The 22,836-nt window shown below is 36.6% G+C and overlaps 2 protein-coding genes across 8 annotated transcripts in view; one reads left to right on the top strand and one right to left on the bottom strand.

Moving 5' to 3' along the window:
- tasora (transcription activation suppressor a) overlaps positions 1 to 6,220 on the top strand; it is a 40,855-nt gene extending 34,635 nt beyond the window's left edge. For all 4 annotated transcript variants that reach the window (XM_079425530.1, XM_079425532.1, XM_079425531.1 and 1 more), the window contains 2 exons: positions 2,568 to 2,723; positions 4,770 to 6,220. In XM_079425530.1, coding sequence (XP_079281656.1) covers positions 2,568 to 2,723; positions 4,770 to 5,767 — 1,154 coding nt within the window. In that variant the 3' untranslated portion in view covers positions 5,768 to 6,220. The remainder of the gene's footprint in view (positions 1 to 2,567; positions 2,724 to 4,769) is intronic.
- Positions 6,156 to 21,002, bottom strand: ccdc66 (coiled-coil domain containing 66). Of its 4 annotated transcripts, none has more exons than XR_013784703.1 (19): positions 20,922 to 21,002; positions 20,546 to 20,604; positions 20,006 to 20,046; positions 19,580 to 19,859; positions 17,510 to 17,624; positions 16,063 to 16,169; positions 15,450 to 15,532; positions 14,291 to 14,401; positions 14,080 to 14,211; positions 12,624 to 12,844; positions 12,065 to 12,149; positions 11,818 to 11,979; positions 10,552 to 10,714; positions 10,409 to 10,483; positions 9,092 to 9,486; positions 8,885 to 8,928; positions 7,847 to 8,049; positions 7,345 to 7,509; positions 6,156 to 6,509 (listed from the first exon to the last, which is right to left on the bottom strand). XR_013784703.1 is itself a non-coding variant. In XM_079425535.1 (19 exons), the coding sequence occupies exons 1-19, from the start codon at positions 20,936 to 20,938 to the stop codon at positions 6,414 to 6,416; spliced, it is 2,496 nt and encodes an 831-aa protein (XP_079281661.1). In that variant the 5' UTR covers positions 20,939 to 21,002; the 3' UTR covers positions 6,156 to 6,413. The 4 variants fall into 4 exon arrangements, 2 of the variants coding, with proteins under 2 accessions (XP_079281661.1, XP_079281660.1); XM_079425535.1 differs by having other exon boundaries at positions 7,345 to 7,454; positions 7,847 to 8,046; XM_079425534.1 differs by having other exon boundaries at positions 7,345 to 7,454; positions 7,847 to 8,046; positions 17,510 to 17,627.
- Positions 21,003 to 22,836: the final 1,834 nt, after the last annotated feature.

The following is a 22,836-nucleotide window of genomic DNA, read 5'->3' on the forward strand; positions in this document are numbered from 1 at the left end:
ATGAGCAATTTTACTCTGGATAGACTAAAATAAAGCATTAAAATGCAACGACACCTACATCGTCGTCGTATCTTGTGTGCCACATATAAGGCTGCCTGACATGCATTTCAAATTTGAATGCAGCGTTTTTGCGTTCGAATGTGGATTTTTATTTTAAATTTGATGAATATTCAAAATTTAAAAGATTTTGACAGCCCTAATGTCTTGCAGTCTGTTGCTTGCATCTCGCTGCTACATGTGCATAGTAGGGCTGTACCTGTCAGTGCTTTCCATTATTTGCATAAAATGATGTTTTGTAAATGTTGATGCTAAGCTATTGCGAAATGACTGCGTTTCCATTAACAGATGTTATGCGACTAAAATAAAGCAATAAGCCCCAAGAAGCTGTGGTTTACAGTGAATTTATAACAGCTAAGGGGCATTTCGTGTCATGCCTAAAACCCCCTAAACTGATGTAAAATGGTTATTCCATGTACTTAGTAAGGTTTCATAAAATAAAACAGAGCAAATAAGTAAAAACAGTATTCTTCCACCAAACAATGTAGTTCCTCAGAAACAGTTGTGGTTGGAACAAAGTGGTTGCCAAGCAACACACAAACTAAACTAAGGTGTAGGTTTGTAGAGTCACTTACAACGGCTTCAAACGTGGCTCAACCAATCAGAATCAAGGACCGGAACTATCCGTTTGATAATAAGTCATATCGATGGATGTTGGTAGGTTTACATTACAAAGTTTCCAGTTTGTGCCATTTGAAGGGTAATGGAAACGCAGCTTCAGCCGGACGTCCTTCCGCTGTCGTCTTCTCGCACTTTTCCTCTTCGTCATTGTAGCCTTTGTCAGTCTTAAATCTGCTTGTGGTTTTAACACCTTCAATCCCATGTGTCGTCTTGTTAAGATCTGTGGTTATCTACAAACATCAGGTTCATGAAATTACTCTTCACACCCTTTCTTCATTTTTCATCCTGTTCTATATACAAAGGAGGTCAAGTACGTTTGCTTAATCAGTATCATTTTTAGTATTTCAGTCTCTTTGAAGTCACATCGCAACCAAACATTGTTATATTCAAGCATATATAAAAGCAAGCAACATGACATTTCTTTGAAATGGGCAAATATCAATGGATGAGGAACCCAGGGTCCCTCTCTCTGTAAGACCAGCACTAATGCAGAGTCAGTGAACAGAAACAAGGGAAACTGAGGGAGTCACATAAATCTTCAGAAGAGCAAATAACAAAACCAAGCTTATGAATATCTCTTCCTGTAGGTAAAAATATTGGCAAAAGCTTGCATCTCTCCATCTAAATGCAGGATAAAGAGGATCCGGCTCTCTACAGTGCCTGCTGTAATCGAGTCACAGTAGCAGAGGCGGTAAAGGCTCTGTGTTTGAGATTGTGCAAGGTTCAAATTCAGTTCTAGGAACCAGAGGCTGTGGGCAGATTATGTACGGCACTATTCAATCCGGTTTATTTCTTCCCAAATTACATGTTATTTATTTCTAAATTCAGTTTTTTCTGTTTTAATTTTTCTAGACTCTGTTTTAAATGTTAAATTAAACGTTATTCATCAAAAAGCATGTCTAATTAATTAAAATCTTGACACTTACAATATTAAACAGCAATTTATTGAAAGTTTAACGAAAAATAAATTTTTACAGGCCCTATGAAATGTTTTATTTTTTTCTCAAATTATTTTGACCAAATTCCGTTTTCCATTAATTTCCTGGATTCCATTTTAATGGTTTCATTAAATATTATCAAAAGCATTTCAAATTAAATTATTTTATTTTTTCCAGAAATACTGTGTTGTGTATTTACATTTTACTGCTAAATAAATTCTGGTAAATAATTGTTCTGGTAAATATTCCGTTAAAAATAATGTTTTAATAATAATTGTATTAGTAGTAGCAGGACTATCATTACATTAAATAAAATGTCTGTTACCATTTCTTCAAGTTAAACCAAACTTTTATTTTGACTGGTTGCTTTCAAGACCTTTAAGTTTCTGTTTGTATAAGACACGACATTAGTTTTTCTCACAAGAAGCGGTCAAGTGCTCATTAGGTGACTCTCAGAGCAGTTCTAGAGATGTACTCTCATATTGAGTATATAACCTTAACATGTTCATGCACTCATATTGAGACGACGCACGGAAATATCTGAGAGCCATGTACCAGGCTTCAGAATGTGTGTTGTAAACAAAACCGTGTGACTGCACCATTCATACACACAGAGACACATATATCATGCAGGATTCAGTCTTTTTGTGGCTTAATATTTACAGACACTTTCTATATCGCGCGCTGATCTACTTTTCATGTGTCCAGACAAAATTTGGCAAATTCCATGAGATTCCGTGTTATACAGTAAATTCTGTTTTTATGACTGGGTTCTGAGATTTCCGTAAACCATAGGGCCCTGCATATTTAATTGGCTACATATTGCTTTTTTTAATACTGTTTTTATCAATTGCATTATTTAACAGTAAATTCTCTGGTGTTTTATGATTATGGAATTACTTGGCGAATGCTTATGCCTAAAGTAATGCTTGTTTAAATCCTGTCCAACAGGCTGCCAGTTTGAGATGTTTCCCCACTACTCCAGCAGTGGCATCGTCATTGCCAATGTTGATGACGTAAAGTTTATAATGAGCAGTTTAGCGGGTGGAGGAAATGTGGATGGCTCTCCATCGGCAGAGACTTACGACACTCCCGCTCCAGCGTCATGTAAGTGATTCTGTGGTCTGACAGCATCCCAAACTACACGTCTTGCTCTCGATGTGAATGAGTTTGCCAGCACCAGCCCGAGTGATCTTTATCACTCATCACTGACGAGAGGCCAGCTAAAACTCAAGGCACAGAAGAGCATGACATGTCCATGAACTGCTGAACAAACAGAATAGAAAATAACAGTGTTTGCTTAAAGAGTGGCATTATGCCATGATAATAACAACCAAAGTAGGAGACGAGACAAGCACATGTTGTGCTTTGTAAAGCCTTTTCATCTCATGGGTGGACAGACTTGGATGAAATACTCAATAGAAATCATCTGTTTACCTTTGGGATCAACAGGTCTTTTGTAACCATGTCATAGCTGTAAACAGGGTCCAAAATAAATATGTAGTGTTTGTTCGACTTTTTTTAAGGATTTGTCCAATTTTACGTATCTTGAAACAATATAATATATTTTTAACATTTAATTTTTTTTTTCATACAAGATGAGGCAACAGCACCTGTCACAAAAATGTGAATACATTTCCTATCCCTAATACATATGTCCTAGTATATTCATTTTGGTAGGTAATGTTAGGAGTCGCCACATGTTTTTGGAGAAAAAAAAGCCATCCTAGATATATTTGTGGTGATAAACTGATGCAAAATGTATGAAATAAATTAATTTTTCAGACCTCCTAGATCATTTGCTTTGTTCTGAATCAGGGACTTATATTGGCATAATGTGGCACTTTTTGAATGGTTCGGTTTGCTTTCACAAAACATCAATTGAAAGCATACCAGAATGTGTTTATGCAAGTAAAATTGGTCAGAGTGCAGCTGTCTAGAGGTTCTGCTCATAGCTGAGAAATGACATTTTTACATGTGTATATATCTCTAGACAGCATTCTTGCAGTGCACCTGTTTCAGTGGCCCAGGTGTCCTTATTACAGTGCAATTATACATTTAAGTACTGAGTAACATTAATTAACTACATGTACTTGCTATAGGGTTAGGATTAGGATTAGGGGTTGATTTAGGGTTACTTGCACGTAATTATGCATATTTAATTGTTATTATAATAGTAAGTACATGTAACATGTACCTTAAAATAGTGTTACCAACATTGTTAAATTTACAACAAAATATCTGCTACTTTTTCAAACAAGTAACAGCAGTTAAATAGTTTTCCCATTTATTCACTGACAGCTCCTCTGTCCCCGTGTTGAGAGAAATTGGGACATGTGCACTTCCTTCACCAAGAGGCTTAATATAAAATAACCGTTAAATGTAACTTTTTAACGGTTACGTCACAACAGAAAAATAACCCTCGAGACCAATAAAGTAAACTGACATTAGAAATACTTTGTATCTGGTTAGGAAAAAAAAATCACTGTGTATATATAGAATTCTTCCAATAAATGTATTTTGATAAATCCTACCTTTATCTCTTTATTCTTCATTACATTTTCTGTGTGTATTTCATGGTTGATGAAAATAAATAATTGTAAATGTCAGCAGAACTGATGCTTAGGATACTACAGTAACTTGAATGCAGCTCCTCTATATTTAGAATTAAAATTCATTTTGTGGGGCGTAAAGTTATTTTGGCATTGTAATCAAAGGCAACATTTAATTTTCTGAAAATGACCAATAATTCTGAATCTGAGTTTTATTTTGTCCACCAACATGCAAGTAGCTATTTTTCTGTCATTTGAGCAAAACTTGATTGTTACACCACTTGACATTTTTTGAGTCTCTTATTGAAAATGACTGTTTTCCCTTAAAAAAAAAAAAAAAAAGCTTTAATATAGAGATTATAGACCAATTTCTATGCTCAAAATCTCTTGAAAATCCTTATTTGTCACCGACTTTATGATCTAACGACTCTACTTGATCCGACTGTAGGATAATGTTGAGCCAGTTGAAAATTCTGTCATACGTATTGAAATCTTTGCTTCAAATTATGGATCAAATCCAGTTTATTGGGTAACTGCTATGTGTTAAATTCATCTGAAGCTGTGATTGTTGATGGCTGTAACCTCTCTCTTGTCCCTGTAGTGAGAGACGATAGCATGTCCTTGGACTCGGACCTGGATTCTTCAGATAACATTGTCCTGGTCTCAGTCTCACCGGAGACGCCTCGTGTTGTCCCAGACCAGCACCCGCTCTCCGAACCCTCTCTCCAGGACCAAGCCAATCCGATACCCGTGATCACAACCACCAGCGAGACGCCGAAACCATTAGACTTCGTGGCTCTCAGTGAAGCGATTTCTCAGTTCAAGGCTTCCAGGCTGCTTTCCAAGTCGGACGCCAGCGAATCTCTCCAGACGACTTTTGGAGTCGATCCTCACCAGAGCTTCCTGAGCCACAGCGATCTGTCCGATTCCTATCCTCAGTGCTCCTCTGAAAACCACAGTGCATCCAATACTCGGCCTGAGACTCCAGTCAAAACCGAATCGACGGTCGCAGCATCAGCTGGGGCTCCGCTGAGCCCTTCTTCTCCGGTCGAAGCCAGTCGTGAACTGATCCAGTATGGAGAAACGGCAGCTGAGAGCACCAGCAGTATACTGAATATTTCCAAAGTTTGGGAGCAATCCTGCACAAGCTCCACGGACACGACTAATGCTGGACAAGCGTCCAATGAACAAGAGAAGCCTGCAGTGAACAGTGCTGAAGCAGCGGTCAAACACGGGAGCAGTGGTTTTCTTCCCAGAGCGGGCTTTTATCCAGCGCTGCAGAGCTTCATGGCAGGCCCTCGGTTCATCTCTCACAATCCTGCTGTTGGACTCAGGCATCCTCTTCTGAACTGCACCGTTTCCAACAGCCTCGGGGTTGTGGGAGCTCCGGTCTTCAGAGGGCTCTTGCCCAATCCTAGCATGCAGATGTCATGGAGCGGTGGTTTAGCGCAGGGCTCAGGGGCAGCCCTCTGGGGGGCGCACTATGGCGTAGATATGCAGCAGATGCACAGGTCTCAGTTCCTCCAGACCTGGCAGGGAAACCCTGCCTTCCAGGGCAATGCATATCATCCCAACAGAGGAGGATTCGGTGGCTGGTGAACCAGCGACGCGTGTAGATAGTTTTCAAACTCATGTTTACAACTCTCAGTCTCAGTTTGACTTTTGTATAATAGAAGAGAAATCAAACATTTCTAGGTTTTCACTGAAAGTGAATTAAAGTAATTCATTTAATATTTTTCAAGAGAGCATTATATTTGTATTTTGCTTTTGCATGTTGGTCGGGCTCAATGTTGGTTAATTTTCCCCTTTTGTGAAGAAGCTCAAGGCCTTGGTTTTAATATTATTTTTTATAAAGCCGATAATATACATTAAACAACTTTCAAACTAGTCTTTGTAGCTGAGTGTGTCTGTATTGCTGGTTCAGAAGTAATATTGGTTATGTATGTCGAGCAGAACCAGTGTGCAAAGTATGGTCAACTTCAAGTTTGATTTAAATACGTTTAATTCACATGTAGGGAAAACTGTAAAATTCACATTAAAGTCATAAAATCCAATCAAACGAGTCACATTCAAGATTTGCAGTTCAAAATCAACCCCAGAAGCATGCCTGATGTGTTACACATCTCAAATGAGTCCTTAAGTGTCTAACAGATTCATATGTCAGACAGCAGCATCTCCGCTGTTCACATCTTGCAGTATAAAGTGCTGGACCGGTTCTGGTCTTGTTTGTGGAAGCAGCTTTGGATCACACGGGTCTGAAAGGTGAGAAGTGGTTTCTGTGTTGTGTTTGCACTGCAGGGTTCAGACTGGTTTCCAGCTCTCGTTGTCTCTGCAGCAGACCCTGAAATAAAAGAAATCAACCTCAGTATATGACTGCAGTTTCCTGCTGGATTTAGTTTGTTGCAGACAGGAAGCTCGTCCTTAATAACTGGTCGCGAGTACACAGAATTAAGTATAACACTATTACACAGTTTTAGGTTACACTTTATTTTAAGATGTCCTTGTTACAGTGTAATTATACACCGTAAATATATCAAAACTTCATTTTTGATTAGTAATATGCATTGCTAAGAACTTCATTTGAACAACTTTAAAAGCGATTCTCTCAATATTTAGATTTTTTTGCACCCTCAGATTCCAGATTTTCAAATAGTTGTATCTCAGATATTGTCCTATAATCCTAACACACCATACACCAATGCAAAGCTTATTTATTCAGCTTTCAGATGATGTATAAATCTCAATTTCAAAAATTTGACCCTTATGACTGGTTTTGTGGTCCAGGGTCACATTTAATTACCAAGTAATATTAATTAGCTACATGTACTTACTATATGGTTAGGATTAGGGTTTGGTTTAGGGTTACTTGCATGTAATTATGCATAATTTATTGCTATTATAATTAGGGTTGCAGAAATGCTTTCCAAAAATCCCTGGAATATTCCAAAAAATCCTGGAAAGTTTGGAGAAATTTTCCACCCCTTTGCAACCCTAATTATAATAGTACGTACATGTGTAACAAGGACACTTTTGTTAAATCATTACAGAAAAATAATCTTGTGACGGTATCTTTAACTGCATGTTATATAAAGACTCCGTAAATCAGTCCGTTTACTATCCATGCTGACAGACTGAAAACGCTCGTTCACGGTGCATATCTTGTTTTAAAGCGTTACCTGTCTGAGCTCAGACAGACCCTTCAGGATGGCCTGCTGTCGGTCAGTGCTTTTAGGAGGAGGATGGAGGTCATGCTGGACCAGAGGCGTCGCCTGCCTGCTGCTCACAACTGCAAGAAGCATCGTACACTTCACTTGTGCATTATATACACCTGACGTTCGAGTCTGCTTTGGCAGAGGGAATGATTGTTACTGAATCATGACTATTCATCACACACAGCACAGAATCATGTATGACCATTAAGATTCAAAAATAGATTTGACATTGTGCAAACACACCAGGTGTTTTAACAGTCCTGTTTTGACTGGACTTAACAGTTATGAAATGCTGTATGGAAAATAACTGCGTGAAGCTCTTTCTTCAGCGGGGCACAAAAGGAGGGAGTGTCAGGTTTGCAACAAAAGTTGCAAAATCCAGCTGTGCAAAGCTTGCCGCATTAGGTGCAGTCACATTTACCGCTGTTAGGCAAATTTTCACATTAGAAATATCAATGCAAGTCACCTGTAGTTTGCTGAGCTGTGTGGACCCTCTGCTGGGCTTCATGTGTCGGGGGTCTGGAGAGCGGAGCGAGGGGGTCCATGTGATACACCTCATCTGTTCGCACATATGGCACATAGTCTAATAACAGCGGGCGGCCCGTGTCCTCCGTCACCTGGTGAGAGGACTGATGCACACGGGTCTTCACTGCAGGAGACGGCACCCTGCTGGAGACAAGACATTCACACGCTTCAATCGCTAGAAAACACATCAAGCATGCTGAAAGTATACACTCTCAAAGGTAATGCTGGGAAGACTTGCTTCATTGCATTGCAAAATTGCTTAATTTTAATCATTCTGTTCATCAAAGTAACTGGACAACAAATGAAAACTACAATTATTAGTTTAAAATCTGCTGTGATGGCAAAGCCTGGGATCTAGCAGCTATAACTCCAGTAGCCAAAGAAAACCTAATGCTGATCTGGAACTCAAGAAACCTTTCTTTTAATTAGCACAGTTGGAAAAGATTATACTACAGTGACTTTTTGCATTTCTTGCAAGCTACTGTATATACGAATATGATTTACTTCATGCTTAACACATTACATATCATACATCTTACAATATTATGTTTGGGCATTTGATGTTTTTTCCCTCGTCTTGAGTATGAGCTCCATATTCCCTCAATATCATACTATATTATCCATTAGAGCCTGATGTATCAATATATGATACTGAACAAAAACAGACCTGTAAACATCATTTTATTTTTAAAAAGGTGTAAAAGGGTTTAATAAACTAATTCATAAAAAAAGGGGGGGGGGGGTTATAAGGGTGAAATAAGCAATCAACACAACCTTCTTGAAAAAAACCCTCTAAAATCAGTTGTTCATCAATTATAATGTTTGTAGTTTAAAAGGCATGCATTCTTTGCCTACAGCTTACTTTATGATTTATGACTTTAAATAGTCACTGTAGTCCACATTATAATGTTTAAGTAAAAAGAGATAAAATAAATAACTTCTAAAAAAATCAGCTTCATGCATCTGGCTAAAAACTGACCTTTCAGCGCTGAAGGCTGGTGCTTCTTGGAGTCGATTTTCACTCTGAACCAAAGAGAGAAACTACATCAGCACTGAAATGCATTTATCAACACTAACACTACATGCATTAACAGGGATGGCAATTGTGAGGCATTTAACAATGGTTCTGGTTCCACTTAGTCCATGACAAGTCACTGCTCTTAACTACTAAACAAAATCAGCATACTTTCAGCCCCTGTGGTTGAGGGGCCATCCTGAGTCTCTGTTCTTGAGGTTTGTGGTTATGAAGCGGCAGTGTGCTTCTCTCCAGCAGCGTCATCAGCTGCTTCTGCCTCTGTCTCCTGCTCTCCTCCCGGTGTCTCTGCAGGGCTTCAGGGTAGCGCTCAGACGCCGGGACGAAGGCTTTGCTGGGTCTCTGTGTGTTCCACTCGGGCCTCTTCTCCAGTCTTTGGATCCTGCCGCTCCGCGCGTAAGGCTCGTAAGCGTCCGCTTCTTTCATTTGCTGTTTGCTGTGGCTCTTTTCAGATGCTTTTACCTCACGTTGCTGGGATGTCTTGCTGTTTAGTGTATTTGGAGGAGCACTGGGAATAACGGTCTCCTTCTCTGGCTGAGGACTGATCTCTGCAAAATCACAGACTGATATCAAGCCAGTGCTCATAGTTTTGGTTAGCAACATTTTTTATAAAATGTGTTCACCCGCAAATTAAGTTTCTGTCATTATTTACTCACCATCCCCTCATTACAAATCCTCTTTGTACTTCATTTCCTCAGCTCGTCTCCATACAAGTGAAATCAAAATCAGATCTTCTCCACCAAAGCTGAAATTTCAGCTGAGTTAATTGACGTATGGATGCAGTTTTGACCTCATTGTTACCGAATGTTAAATGTGACCCTGGACCCTTTTTAATCAAGATTTATACATCATCTGAAAGCTGAATAAATATGCTTACATTGATGGGGCAATATTTGGCTGAGATACAACTATCTGAAAATCTGGAATCTGAGGATGCAAAAAAAATCTAAATATTGAGAAAATCACCTTTAAAGTTGTCCAAAGAAAGTTCTTAGCAAAGCATATCACTAATCAGAAAATAAGTTTTGATATATTTATGGTAGGAAATGTACAAAATATCTTCATGGAACATGATCTTTACTTAATATCCTAATTATTTTTGGCATAAAAGAAAAATCTATAATTTTGACCCATACAATGTATTTTTGGCTATTGCTACACACATACCCCAGCGACTTAAGACTGGTTTTGTGCTCCAGGGTCACATATGTGAAAAATAGGTAAGATTTGAGAGCTTTGGCTGAGAACATTTCTCACTGAAGGCTTCTCAAAGTTTTGAATATAGTGCATCATATGAGCTACTTTGAATTTACTTTTATACTGTAATTTTTTCCTCCTTTTTGGAACTTGAAAGCCATTGTCTATGAACATGATGTTGTTGTATAAAAACATTAATGCACTAAGAATCCTTCAGCAGATGAGGATGAGTAAATGATGACAGGCTCTTCTTTTCTGGGTGAAGTAACAAACCTGTCTGAACAGCTGTGTCTTTTCTTGGAGATGTTGTGGAAGGAGGTGCTGTTCTCATCTCTTCACCACTAAGGGCTAAAAGACTACTTTATAATAATGCATACAAAATCTTGTGAAAACAGAAAGTTTCTTTTCCCTCATACCCTGTGAGACGGAGTCTGCTTCCAGGCTGTGCAGTAGTTTGGACACATCGTGGCCTTTCTTGGCCAGGTCTCTGATTCTCTGGATGTGTTTGTCTTTACTGGCCTCCTCTTGGGCTCTTTGAATGCTCAGATACAGCTCCTCCGTTTTACGAGACTGCACCTCCTGGAAGACAATTTTCACCTCTTTCATATCAAAATACTACTCAAAATGGACCCTACTGTTTTATTCACTCTTCTGAAATAAAAGCTTATACTAAGCTGTGTCAACGTAAAAAAAAGTCCTTCTAAGCCATTTATTGTTTCAACATGGTATGAAAATTTTTACTATTTCACAATTCTGATTTTTTTTTCTAGCAGTTGAGAGCTTATATGTTAGAATTCAGTCTTCACGTCTCTCAGTTCAGATTTTTTTCTCTCTAATTTCTGTTTACATTTTTTTCTGAAAATGCTGCATGTGCATGCAGTCAGGTCAAGTGTCAAAAACGTCAGAATTGTGTGATGTAAATCACAATTATGAGAAAGTCTGAACGAACATAAATCTGAAATTGTGAGATTATAATTATAATTACCTTTTTAATATTTTTATTTTGTGGCGGAAATAAGCTTCCATATGCACAAAGCAGGGATATTTTAAATGTGCAGCATGACCTTTAATTAAAATAAATTATATATATATATATATATATATATATATATATATATATATATATATATATATATAAATTAGTGCTGTCAACAAAAAAAATTAGTTTACAGCATATATGTGTGGGTACTGTGGATATTTATTATGTATACATAAAAACACACACATACAGTATATATTTTGAAAATATTTACATATATTTATTCATATTACAAATAAATATATTTAATATATAAACAATATATATATTTTTAAATATATACATGCATGTGTGTGTATTTATCTATAAATAATAAATATACAGGTGCTGGTCATAAAATTAGAATATCATAAAAAAGTTGATTTATTTCAGTAATACCATTCAAAAAGTGAAACTTGTATATTAGATTCATTCATTACACACAGACTGATATATTTCAAATGTTTATTTCCTTTAATTTTGATGATTATAACTGACAACTAATGAAAGTCCCAAATTCAGTATCTCAGAAAGACATTTACATTCTGTAAACAAAAACTTTTAATTTGAATGCGATTAATCACAGTTAATCGTTTGACGGCACTAATATAACTATATAAAACAGATTTTTAATATATTTTTGTGAAGGACGTGTATGTTTTACCTCTTTGTGTCTCTGTTGCTCGGTGTCCTTCATATACTGCTTCTGGAGTTGTTCTCGCTCTTTTTCAAGCCTCCTCTCCTCTTCTTGTTCCTGTGCCCGGTGTGTGGCCTCCTCTTTCTCTTTCTGGCGTCTGCGCTCCTCTACCTGAGCCTCGATGGCTCGCTGCACATCACACAGTATCACAGAGCTATGTTTCAGCAAGTACAGCAGTGATTTCCTGCGGGTTTAGAGGAGGGTTGAATCTCACCTGGTGCTCCAGCTGTTTGAGTTTTCTGCGCTCTCGCTCCTCGATCTGAGCAGGGTCCAGCAAGGCTGTCATAGTGCGGAGATAACTGAACAACCAATAACAAGGGCATTTTTATTTTCATTTAATCCCTTGAACAAGACAGACTAAGAATATTTAGAATTTATTTAGTTATTCAAAGCAAAGTCTACTTTAAAAAAGTCTTTAGGCCAAGATTTTTTTTATTTTGGTGCATTATCATTATAAATTAACTTCCATTCTGTTTAAAATTATTGAAATTTAAACAAGAAATTTGCATTAAAAATCCCAGCTGTAGATGGCCCTTATGACTGGCTTTGTGGTCCTGGGTCACATATCTAAATACACACAACATGCAGTATATATGAAAATATTTACATGTATATATTTATATGAATATAATTTATATTATATATAAATATATTTAATATATAAACATAACATTTTTCTTAAATTATACATGCATGGGTGCATAATTTATATATACATAAATATGCACAGTACACACACACTTTGTGTGTCATGCATCTCTCAGCTAACACACCTGGATCTCTGTTGGTTTCCCTGAGTGGTGTCAATGCTGGCCCTCCCCAGACTGTCCCCTCCAAACGCACTCGAGCCGTCCCATGCCGTGGCCAGAGCTCCAGAGACAGAGCGCTGAGGAGACAGACAGCTGCTGGTGTCAGGGACCCCTCGCTCGGGGCCCACAGCTGAGGGCTGATGAAGAGAGTCAAAATGAACGGCCCAGAGCTCAATGTCCTCAGCCTGCGGAGGTTACAGGATTGAGAGGAACAACTGTGTGACAAAGAGCACTATGTGACAAACAATCTGCTGACAGCGGGTGCAGTGCGTGGTCTGTCCTGTGGTGGTCCCGTATAAGAAAATGAAAGAGCAATGCAGAGAAGTGAAACCGTATGAAGAGAGAGTGGTGCGTGAAAAGCTGTGGCCGTTTATGAAGGATTCGTCCTTCTGACTGCATTTATCCAAACAGTTATATAATTCGGTTACACTTTATTTTAAGGTGTCCTTGTTACAGTGTAATTATACATTTAAGTACTGAGTAACATTAGGGTTACTTGCATGTAATTATGCATAATTTATTGTTATTATATAGTAAGTACATGTAACATGGACATCTCAAAATAAAGTGTTACCTATAATTCTATAATATGATTTAATCATATATAATTATTTAAAGAAATAATTTGAATCAGTAAATATCTGGTATTGCTTATTAACCGTTTGTTTGTAATAGAGATGGTAACGCTTTATTATATGGTGTCCTTGTTACAGATGCTACATGTATAATAGTAATAACAGTAAATTATGCATAATAGCACACAACTAAGCCTAAACCAAACCCTTATCTTAACCCTAACCATACAGTTAATAAATATTACTCAGTACTTAAAGGTACATAAAATAAATGTAACTGAGATTTCAGACTATTTAAACATAATACAATCACCACAAATGTATTAGGCTACAACAAAATAAATGGTCTAGTTTTGTTTTTATACATTTGTGGCCAAACGTTTACATACATCTTGCAGAATCTGCAAAATGTAAAATTTTTTAATAAAATAGGAGGGACTGAGATTTTAGTACTGCCCTGTTTTTTCACATAATGAATGCCAACACAAGACATAACAAAAGCTGAATTTAATGCATCAGAAGACAAGTTCTAGTTAGTTGTAGATCATTTTCATACCATGTTGAAACACACTTTAGTTCAATAAATGGCTTGGAAGGACTTGTTGCAGTTTCCGTAGGGGTGTAAACTTTTGACTGAAAATTTAACATTTAGGCAAATGTTACATATGAATGAATTTTCCTCGTTTCAGTTTAAGTGCACAGATTACACAGTGATACATGACCTAGCAAGATTCCAATAATAAGTGCGCCCTTAAAAGCACAAGTGGCCTTTGCATTATTATACTTTTTGTTGTTGTTGACATATTGGAGTTATATTTGACATGATATAACTGAGAGGAGTTGACCTGGTTGTTGATCTCTTTGTCATGCTGTCGGCGTAGTTTGGCCTCTTCTCTCTGCTTGTCCAGTTCCTGTAACCAGCGTCTCTGCTGCTCCTGTCTCTGAGCACTGAACAAGTCCTCCACAGGAGCCGCTTCCTGCGCACAACAAACACCACAGATGCAAATTTTGCAAATTTTACATCATGTATTAGTTTGAGTTTGTGATGAACCTCACCCCCACTATCAGAGCAGAGCGGATGGCAGCAGGGAGCTCTCGCTGAGTCTGGGCTGGACCTCTGTGGTTTGAGCTCTCCGCTCCAGCAGCCCTCCGTGAGCTTGGCCCGTCCTGCACCAACACATACACAAACATCTCAAACATTCAGCCTGACATGACCCTGGAGCACAAGTAGCACAGGTATATTTGTAGCAATAGCCAACAATCCATTGTATGGGTCAAAATTATACATTTCTCTTTTATGGCAAAAATCATTAGTATATTAAGTAAAGATCATGTTCCATGAAGATATTTGGTAAATTTCCTAGCGTAAATATATCAAAACTTCATTTTTGATTAGTAATATGCATTGCTAAGAACTTCATTTGGACAACTTTAACGCCGATTTTCTCAATATTTAGATTTTTTTTTTGCAGATTCCAGATTTTAATAGTTGTAAATTAAATATTGTCCTATACTAACAAACCATACATCAATGGAAAGATTATTTATTCTGCTTTCAGATGATGCCTAAATCTCAATTTAAAAAAACTGACCCTTATGACTGGTTTTGTGGTCCAGGTTCACATTCATCATTCTTTGATGAAATTGGATTTGTTTCATAAATGATGAATTTTACAACATTAACAGTTTGAATATTTGCTTTAAATATGTACTTTGTCAACTAAAATGTTATGCATTTTTTATTAAAATTAAGATGCTATTTCAGCCAGAGACATGAGTCAAAATGACATGAGTCAAAAAACAAAACAAAATAACACTGAACTGGCTTGTGACTCTTGGTTAAATCTTTAGATTTTTTAAATGCACTTAAATTTCAAATGAAATGCACTTTTATTTACAGCCAGATTTGTTCTCTCAGTACTGACACTAATACAGTGCTGTATGATTTATATATTTATTTCTTGCACCCTCTTGTGGACAATTGATTTGAAAAGCAGGCTGTTAAAAAAATTCAGTGTTTGCATTATTTACCAGTGATATTTAACTGAAAAATTTTATTTTTGTTTCTACAGCCAGGCATAGCAGAATATTTATCATCAGTGAAAGCTGTGACAGATGATTTTCAATGTGTGGTCGCTTATAGTGTGTCAAACACTGACCGTGACAGCAATGGCAATATGTTTAATGAAAAGCGATGTACATAATATCTACTCACTGTGTCAGGCAGGTCTTTCAGTCTCGCTTCACATGGCTCTTTGAGACTAGTTTTCTGCTGCCTCTTCAGAGCCATCTGCTCATCTGTGAAGCAGCAAACTGAGTATTTCACCATAGCTAATTCAACACACTCTCATTGCACTTCGCATCTACTTCATGTAAATATTTCAGTGAATTGCTCACTAATTCATATGAATTTGTATCTTAATCATAAGTTTTCATACAACCTGCTTTAAGGGTGGACTTTTTTTTTTTTTAATCATGTTTCTGTATGAATTACTTTGAACATTTGAAGAAAGTTGATAACCAATTTCTGGTCCCCATTGACTTCCATAGTATTTTTTTCTAACTATGGACATTGACAGCTACAAGCAACTATTACCAACATTCTTCAAATTATCTTCTTTTGTGAAACGCATACAGTTTTGGAACAACACAATAGTGAGTAAATGACAGAATTTGTATTTTTGGGTGAACTATCCCTTTAAATGTCAATTCAATGTAATGAATTTGTCGATCACATTCATGGAGTTTCTATGCCACCCTCATTAATAATTAAAAACTCGCTCTGTAGTTATCACAAATGTTTGTCTGAATGCACAACACAGCAGTACCCAGCTCTCTCCTCCATTGAGCTCTTCTGGCTTCCAGTTTGTCTCGCTCTCTTTCCCTTTCTCCAAATGTGCTGAAAAACCCTGACTGCTGCTCATCTGACTGAGGCCTGAATCAAAACAAAAGAGCATGCATGACACACTTGATCATGGTTATTAAGAACGACCCAGCTAACAGGTAACATCAGCAGATAATATTCTGCCAGAAATGTTAATAAAATGTTTGTTCTTTATAAAATGTTCTCAAAATGTCAGCAAAACAAAATATTATTATATATTGTTCATGCCATGAAAGATTTTTCTGAAACTTTTTAGTTGGACATTCATCTAATTATTGTTAAACATAAATGCTTACTAGTTTCAGATGGATAGAGAGCGTTCTAAAGTAACTTTCCTATAATGTCTTCAAAATGATCAAATTAAATGTTCACAAAACCAATGCTTTGAACATTTAAACAACATTTAGGAATAACGTTTTCATAACTTAAGGGGAGACACTGCATGCAAAACACATGCACCTGTCAAGTTTTTCACATAAAGTGTTTTTTCAGACTAGTGGAAAGAACACATCCAAACGACACTGTTTCTTTTATAGCACTTTCAAATACAATACATATTTTTAAAGACCGTTTTTTAAAAATTATTTTTTTTTTGTCCTACACTGAGAAATACATCTCCTCTTCAGTAGTAGTTTTATTCTTCCAAAAATTGTGAAAAAAATTTCTGTCCGTTCTAAGCATTTTCTAAGAGAATTTTGAAAGACTTCTATACTAGAAATGTATGCAAATTAGCACATATTTCATTAAATAATGCCTCATTTGCATATTTAAACCTAACATTTTAGAAAATTTGTAACATAATAAAATGTTTGCAATTATGTTCACAATGTAATCAATCATCTGGGTAAGGCGATAACTATTAGTTCATTTTTTTTACCCTATTCACCTGCAGTGTCTCACCTTAATGAGAACGTTAGCAAAATCTTCTTAGTACATATTCTTGTTAGCTGGGTATTTATCATGTAACTCACTTGGTGAATCTCACAAAACATATCAAAAGCATTCCATATTTCATGTCACTGCTCATTTTTAATAAATAAATAAAGGCCTTCATAAATCAAAAAATATGCAAAATTGCTGCTGGGGTATAAAGTCCATTAATCAGTGCTCTTTGGATGCAGGACTTCTAAATTAATCAAAAAACAAACCACTCCAAGGCACTCGAAATTATAGTGAAAAAATGAAAACGCCTTTATTCACATGGTTTCAGGACACCCTGATAAAGGCAACGCGTCGGTGCACTTGTGTGTTTTTCACTATAATTTGGAGTGCCTTGGAGTGGTTTGTTATTTGATAAAGTTCCTTTCATTCTAGGATTGATAAGCTCTCTTTATAAGACTGAGCTCTTGTGATATACTGTAGCTGATCTTAAATCAAGTCAGTTTTCTTACTGTCTGTCTGTCTGTACTTGTGACGCTCTGTGTCTGTTATTATGGTCGTCCAGGATCAACTCTTCAGCTGGTCCTGTAGTCCTGGGACAGTTTTCCTCTGAGCTGGCCACAGGCTCTGCTAACAAGAAAAAAGCTTGTCCTTCAGAATGCTACAGATGAAGTTATTTAACCCTAAAAGGGGCAATGTATGCTGGGGGACACAAACATTTGAGAAGCAGTGAAAAGCTTTTGTGGCTTGTGTTTTAGAAAATCAAATCAAGTCAAGGTGCCATGTTTGGTAACTGTTTTGTAATAGAAGTGCTATTGTGACAGAAAACTGCATCAAAAAATTCAATAGTTTGGGTGTAACCCAGTGGTTACACAATCTCACAGAAACCACTATTTTTGTGACATCAACTTCAAATTTGGAGCATTAATTGGTTAGACACATGGCGTTGATTTTATAGCAATTTTAGAGTGCAACATATTTTATAAAATATTTACTTTATATAAAATAAAACATTACTATACTACATTATCTTTACTGTAAACTTAAACTTTTATAACATTTTATACTTTCTATTTTTGAAATGCTTTCACTTCAGCTATAATCTGCTATGTGTCTTCTTGAGAAAGAGACCAAAGCATTCAGGAATTACAACCGTGTTGTGACAAGCATTGATAACAAGAGTTCTGTTTCAGTGAATTTATACCCCCAAAGGAGAAATGTATCCTGGGGGATACAAACATTCAAATAAAAAATGAGAGTCAAGTTTTGATAAAAATAAAATGGAAAATAGCAATAAATTAATTTTGTCTCTTTATGTGTTTGCCCTTTTTAGGGTTAACTGTATATTGATCATGAAACACCAGGGGGCTGTTTCATAAAAGACGCTAAAAAAAGCAGGGATTAAAGTCCAAAACCTAACTTGAAATAACCTAACAAATCAATCGAGACTAAAGCAGGTTTATAAACGACAATTTAAGTTCACACAATCTCACTCATTTGATCCAGGTTCAGTGAATCTAGATCATTTGATGTGCACGCTTATTCTTTATGTCGATCATGGATCAATCAATAAACCATGGCAAACAGTGAATATATTTGTGCTGTTTGATGCATTTGTGTTTTCCTCAGTGCATAACTGACATGTCACAGTTATATTCTTCTTATCCAAGTCATGCAAATATATCCATTTTGCTGTCAGAAGTGTCTGAGTGAACGAATATACAAGTAAAATATACATTTTGCTAAATTATTTGTTGTTGGGCATTAAATATGACATGTAGAATTTTAATACTACATATAAGTGTATTTTTTATGATAGCAGTTAACTGTAAATATAGACACCCTATAGACAATTATAGAGTTGTAACTTTTAGTTTTAGTTACTTTTTCTTATTTGTAAGTCGCTTTGGACAAAAGCGTCTGCTAAATGACAAAAGTAAGTAAGTAAGTAAAAGTAAATCAAATGTAAACTAGCTGATACAGCCCTAATTACAAGCTCAGATGAGTTCATGTGTATTCCTCTTATCAGTTCAAATGTAGTCTGATTTCTATTATTATTAATTCAGTGATTTTAACTTTTAATTTAAGTGTTTTAATGCTTTAAAGAGCAATTTTAGATTGTAATAATGTTCTACTAATAACTATAAAAGGTACAGCTGTCATAAAACCCCAGAGAAAGGCTGCATGGCTAGAAACAGCTGATCAACTGAATGCACAAGTAGCAACTATCTTTTTCATGTATCTTAAAAAAAGGTCATTAAATTTTGGGCACAATACATTAAATACAGTCGGTTGCAGCCTAGGCCTATATTTTTATTTATTTTTATTATTTAAGTTGCATTTTCTGTATACTTTTATTTTTGGACTCATAATAAAGTAAAATAACAGTATGTGAGAGAGTCAGTGGTAATATCACTGCGTTCCTATTGGTCAGTTTTAGAGGAGCTCAGCTTAGCTTGAGCCTTATGTTGCCACTGTAATTCAGCTTGAGCCATGGTAAATTTGCTTTCTGAAACCAAATCAAGTGACAATAAGTCAGACTGAAATAGCCCCCAGGTCCTATAATCACTGCAGGAGCTCACCTGTGTGAGTGTGTGTGTTTGCAGCGGATGAGCTGCTGATGGTGCTCATTATCTGCTGGAACTGCTCCTGTGTCAGACACACCACGCTCTCTCTCTGCTGCACGTTCCTGCTGCTGTCCGACTGGACTCTCACAGCCTCGCTGGACCTGCGCTTGCCGTTCTGCCCAACACAACTGACAGCTGCTGTGTTTTTGCTTCTTTTTTCCTTTTCGGCTTTGTCTGGTTGTGGAGGACATTGTTTGGCGTTGATGATTTTGTGTGTTTTATTCCTTGGAGGAATCTGAGTATAAAGAATACAGATCACACAAGTAACACGCAGTTCAAAAGAACATGCATGCTTGATAACTTCTAGAATTTGCATGTTAAATTGAACACATTTACACTTATTTTTTTAAACACAAAAAGGCTGCACAGATGTTTACTTACCCGACAAGAGCCCTTCTTATCAGAAGACTTTGATTCTGCATCTGTATAAGACAAGATACACTCTTAGTCATATGTCTATGTCATGTCATTTATGACCCTGGAGCACAAAAGCAGTCATCAGTAGCACAGGTATATTTGTAGCAATAAAATACATTGCATGGGTCAAAATGATCCATTATTCTTCAAAAATCATTAGGATATTAAGTAAAGATCATGTTCCATGAAGATATTTTGTATATTTCCTACCATAAATATATAAAAACTTAATTTTTGATTAGTAATATGCATTGCTAAGAACTTCATTTGAACAACTTTAAAGGAGATTTTCTCAATATTCTGATTATTTTTGCTCCCTCAGATTCCAGATTTTCAAATAGTTGTATCTCAGACAAATATTGTCCTATCATAACAAACCATACACCAATGGAAAGATTATTATGTACCTTTAATGCCAACTACTTCCACTGAGACTCTGAAGTGTGCTAGCATCAAAATTGACATAAATGGCATTCAATGAAGGGATGTAGTTCATGTTCTTACCATATTTAGCCAACACAAGCCTGGGCTTGCCATTCTCCAGCTCAAACAACAGACCATCACTGCAAAACAAATCAACACACCTGATAACAAGTACAGTCTTAAAACCATGGCATTTTTAATGATGAATGAAATCATGCATTGCTACGGGTTTAATAACAAAGTGCCAATCTTACAGCAAAGGCCAGTCTAAACTAAACAGCTCAGAGTGAATGCTTCAGATGAATCTGCATGCATAACAAAGCACTGCATCCTTTAATCATCCGCATTTACGAACCACTAACGCGTTGACAGTTCAATGTGACAAACTACTGCAAAACGTGAAGAGAGCAGCATACTGGATTAAGAATCCCGATAAATCAGGTAATATATCACTCACCCCAGATTCTTCATCATTTTAAGCCCGCAGTGTTTTGACGCCTCTGCGTTCTGTTGCTGCTCGCGACCAGTAAGCGCTCCTCTGATTGGCTGAGAGGCGGAGTCTCTTCATCTACGGCCAGGCAGCACGTCAGTAAACAGCGGGACGCGCTTTAGCGCCTCTTCTGGTGGAGTGCGGAAGCGCGACAAGAAACATAAACAAACATATACTGTATATATATAATTTTATTTTGTTATTTTCCTATTTTATTTTCCTATGTATTTGACTGTATAAGGACCATTCACAGTTTTCACTTGTTCATGTTTAATGTCTTTACCCAGTTAAACTGGGAAAATACATTAAATTTTAATCTAAAATGTAGATGTGATGGAAAGAAACTAATGTCAATGAACACACTCAAATAGTTGAAAGAGTAATATGAATGTGCATTTCATTGTAAAATGCTTCTTTATTTTTTATTTTAATGTTAATTTGTTGCATTTAGGGATTTTTTTTTCTGAATGCATGTTATGCATTAGTTTTTGTTCGTACGCAGCTAAGATGCAAATGTTTTGCAGAGGTGGACAATCCAGGGGTCAGAAAGTAAAAGTCCTGCCATATGTTTATTCCACCCATGAACGCAGCAGCTGATTTCACCAGAGGAGGAACCAAGACATTCCTTTCAAGTCACAAGCAAATCTCAAGTCAAATCCCAAGTCCTCAAAGAGTTAAAGATAATGAGATAATTAAGTGATTAATTAAATGATGATTGAGCGTTAGTATTGAACACCTGCTGTTATTGAGAGGATCAGATGTTGATGTTTTATTGGTTAAACTGATGCCACCATCATGGAGATCAGTGTTTGCTTTAGTTGGGCTCTTGACCCTTGTCTCTTGTGTCAGATCTCTCTCTGTAGCACTGCATGTGCTGTTGTGCAGTGAGCAGCTGTCAGCTGTCTAATGTGATGAAATAGTTGTCATTCACTTGCACATTCCTACCTCCGGATGCCGTTAAGGTCATTGGCCATATATAAACATATGCTATTTACATACCTTACTGTATAATGCACCTTCTTTTTATACTTCCTTGCAACCTAAGTTGTATGTACAGTCATTTGCACTGAGCTAGTCTCTCCCCCTCTACCTCATAACTTGCATTATATGTCATAAAACCTAATGTATATACACATATTTTTTATATTTATTTATATGCTTTGTTATTTGGACTTCTGGTTAGATGCTAACTGCATTTCATTGGCTCTGTAAACAAGTACTCTGCACAGTGACAAAGTTGAATCTAATCTAATCTAATTTGTTTGACAGGACTTGCTTCACAGTTCAGTAATAGCTGAATGTCAGTCAACAAACCAGAGAGAAACACCTTCATGATGTTCATTCAAATGATTTAAAAGCATAAAGCTTAAGCTAATCTGCTTCCTCAAGTTTTTAATTCAACAATGCACAAATGTTTGCAAACACTATCACAATTGCTTAAGAGAGCCCTACGAAAGCAAACACTGATCTCCATGATGGTGACATCATTTTAACCAATAAAACATCAACATCTGATCCTCTGTGATTCTCAATAACAGCAGGTGTTCATCACTAATACACAATCATCATTTAATTAATCACTTAATTATCTCATTAACTTTAACTCTTTGAGTTCTTGGGATTTGACTTGAGACTTGCTTGTGACTTGAAAGGAATGACTTGGTTCCTCCTCTGGTGAAATCAGCTGCATATGATGTTTATATGACAGGACTTTTACTTTCTGACCCCTGGACTTCACACCTCTGATGTTTTGGTATGTAGACTGAAAACAAAGGTGAAGAATTTTTCTCTCAGAAATTGCTAGTAAATACAAATGATCACAAAGAAACACTAAGTAACCATTTATATATATATTAAAGAAGATAGACTGAAACTGTTTTTT

Source organism: Barbus barbus (assembly GCF_936440315.1).
Source record: "Barbus barbus genome assembly, chromosome: 9".
In the NCBI taxonomy this organism is placed as follows: domain Eukaryota; kingdom Metazoa; phylum Chordata; class Actinopteri; order Cypriniformes; family Cyprinidae; genus Barbus; species Barbus barbus.

Bases quoted from the DNA above. Each gene is read 5' to 3' on its own strand.
- ccdc66 (XM_079425534.1), bottom strand. The intron at 14,212-14,290 runs GTGAGGTTCATC...TGTTGTGCGCAG, and splicing joins GCTCTGCTCTGATAGTGGGG to GAAGCGGCTCCTGTGGAGGA. The intron at 6,510-7,344 runs GTAACGCTTTAA...CTTTTATTTCAG, and splicing joins GTCTGTCTGAGCTCAGACAG to GGTCTGCTGCAGAGACAACG.